The sequence below is a fragment of the Merops nubicus genome, unplaced genomic scaffold, assembly GCF_000691845.1.
Source record: "Merops nubicus isolate BGI_N331 unplaced genomic scaffold, ASM69184v1 scaffold46169, whole genome shotgun sequence".
Lineage (NCBI taxonomy): Eukaryota > Metazoa > Chordata > Aves > Coraciiformes > Meropidae > Merops > Merops nubicus.
The window spans coordinates 1-1,635 of NW_008632578.1; the positions used below are offsets into that span (position 1 = coordinate 1).

The 1,635-nt window shown below is 61.4% G+C and overlaps 1 protein-coding gene across 1 annotated transcript; it reads left to right on the forward strand.

Annotated features, from left to right (window-relative positions):
- Positions 1–687: 687 nt before the first annotated feature.
- On the forward strand, positions 688–1,442 carry IL17B (interleukin 17B; the record flags this gene model as incomplete). Its single annotated transcript, XM_008947946.1, has 2 exons — positions 688–974; positions 1,187–1,442. Coding segments are annotated over 2 exons (543 nt in total), but the record flags the coding sequence as incomplete, so codon positions are not given.
- Positions 1,443–1,635: the final 193 nt, after the last annotated feature.

The window sequence follows — 1,635 nt, forward strand, 5'->3', positions numbered from 1 at the left end:
TGGGCCGCGGGCAGGGTGCGGGGCTGCCTGCAGCCAGCTGCAGGGACACGAGGAGCAAGGAGCAGGACTACAGAAAGCAACTTTGTTTGCTGCTGGGCAGCCTGCCGGGTGTCAGCACACCGGAGCTCAGCCCTGAAAGGCTGGAGGGAGAAGGAAAGGAGAAAGCATCTTTCTTTTCTCTCTCACCGTCCTCGGAGCACAGAGGGAGGGAAAGGAGGGTTTGGATAAAGATCCCATTCTTGACTGTGTCACCTCTAAGGCTCCTTTTAAACCAGAGACTGCCCAGGTACAGCCCGAGCTGAGGGTGCACCCATCCCTCCCAGCATGCAGCCCCCTTGGGGTGGGCAGGGAAGGGACCGTGCACAGCTTGGGCAGCATGGGCAGGGGCACTGGGGGCACCACAAATTGCCAGCTGCAACCAGGGCAAAGGGATTTACAGCCTCGTGCATCAGCTGCAGCTTGGGCTAGAGCTTCACCACAACTGTGTGCCTGCCAGCCCTGCAAACTGCCCTCCTGTGCTTCCACGGGTCTTGCCTTTAGGCCATCATCGCACTTTGGGGCTTGCAGGTGCCACCCCAAAGTCAATGCAGTCCTGCCATCACCCAGTAACCCATGGGGGGTGGAAGAGCTCTCCTTCCACACCAGCCCTGTGGGCCACAGCCATGCCCCATCTTCCTTCCTCCTCAGCTTCTCCTCTGCATCTTCACCTTCGCCATGGTCCTGGTCCCTGAAGCGAAGGATCAAGGCAAGGCAGCAAAGGGCAGGAGAAGGGGCCCGGCGCGGGCCCCCACAGCTGCCCCTGCCCTCACCTGGGCACCGGATGACCCCTACACCACCATGGCAGACTATGAGCGCAGCATCCAGGACGTAGCACGCCAGCTGAAGAACAGCTCTGAGCCGGGTGACACCAAGTGCCAGGTCAACTTGAGGCTCTGGAGGTCCAACCGGAGGAGCCTGTCCCCCTGGGCCTACAGGTGAGCTCGAGGTAGGGACCTGGGGGATGCTCTGTCCCAGCAGTGCCATGGCAGCCACAGCTCCAGAATCACAGGGCTGCATGGCTGCTGGGGGGGTGATGTGACACAGCACCTCATTTCACCCTGTGAGGCATCGCCCTGCCCGTCCCAAACACCCACTGCCCCATCACCTCAGCGTCTGCCCAGCCTCGCCTTATTTTCCCTCTCCCCAGCATAAACCACGACGCAGCGCGGATCCCAGCAGACATCCCCGAGGCCCGGTGCCTCTGCACTGGCTGCATTAACCCCTTCACCATGCAGGAGGATCGCACCATGGCCAGCATCCCCATCTACAGCCGGCTGCCCGTCCGACGGCTGCTCTGCCAGGGGCCAGACGAGGTGGGGCACAAGCCCTCTGGGAAGAAGTGTCACAAGAAGTACCAGATGGTCATGGAGACCATTGCTGTGGGCTGCACCTGCATCTTCTGACGCTGCAAAGCTAACCCCTGCAGCTACCCACGGTCATCTAACTGGCTTGCTCTTGCTTCCCAAGCTTGCCCGGCCCTCTGGGACAGGGTCACCAAGCTGAGCGTCAGGGTAAGGAGAACCCCTGGGCAAGGCGGTGGCAGCTCTGAGAGCTCCCTGAAATTCCCTCGCAGACTTCATCAGCCTCTGCCCAAGC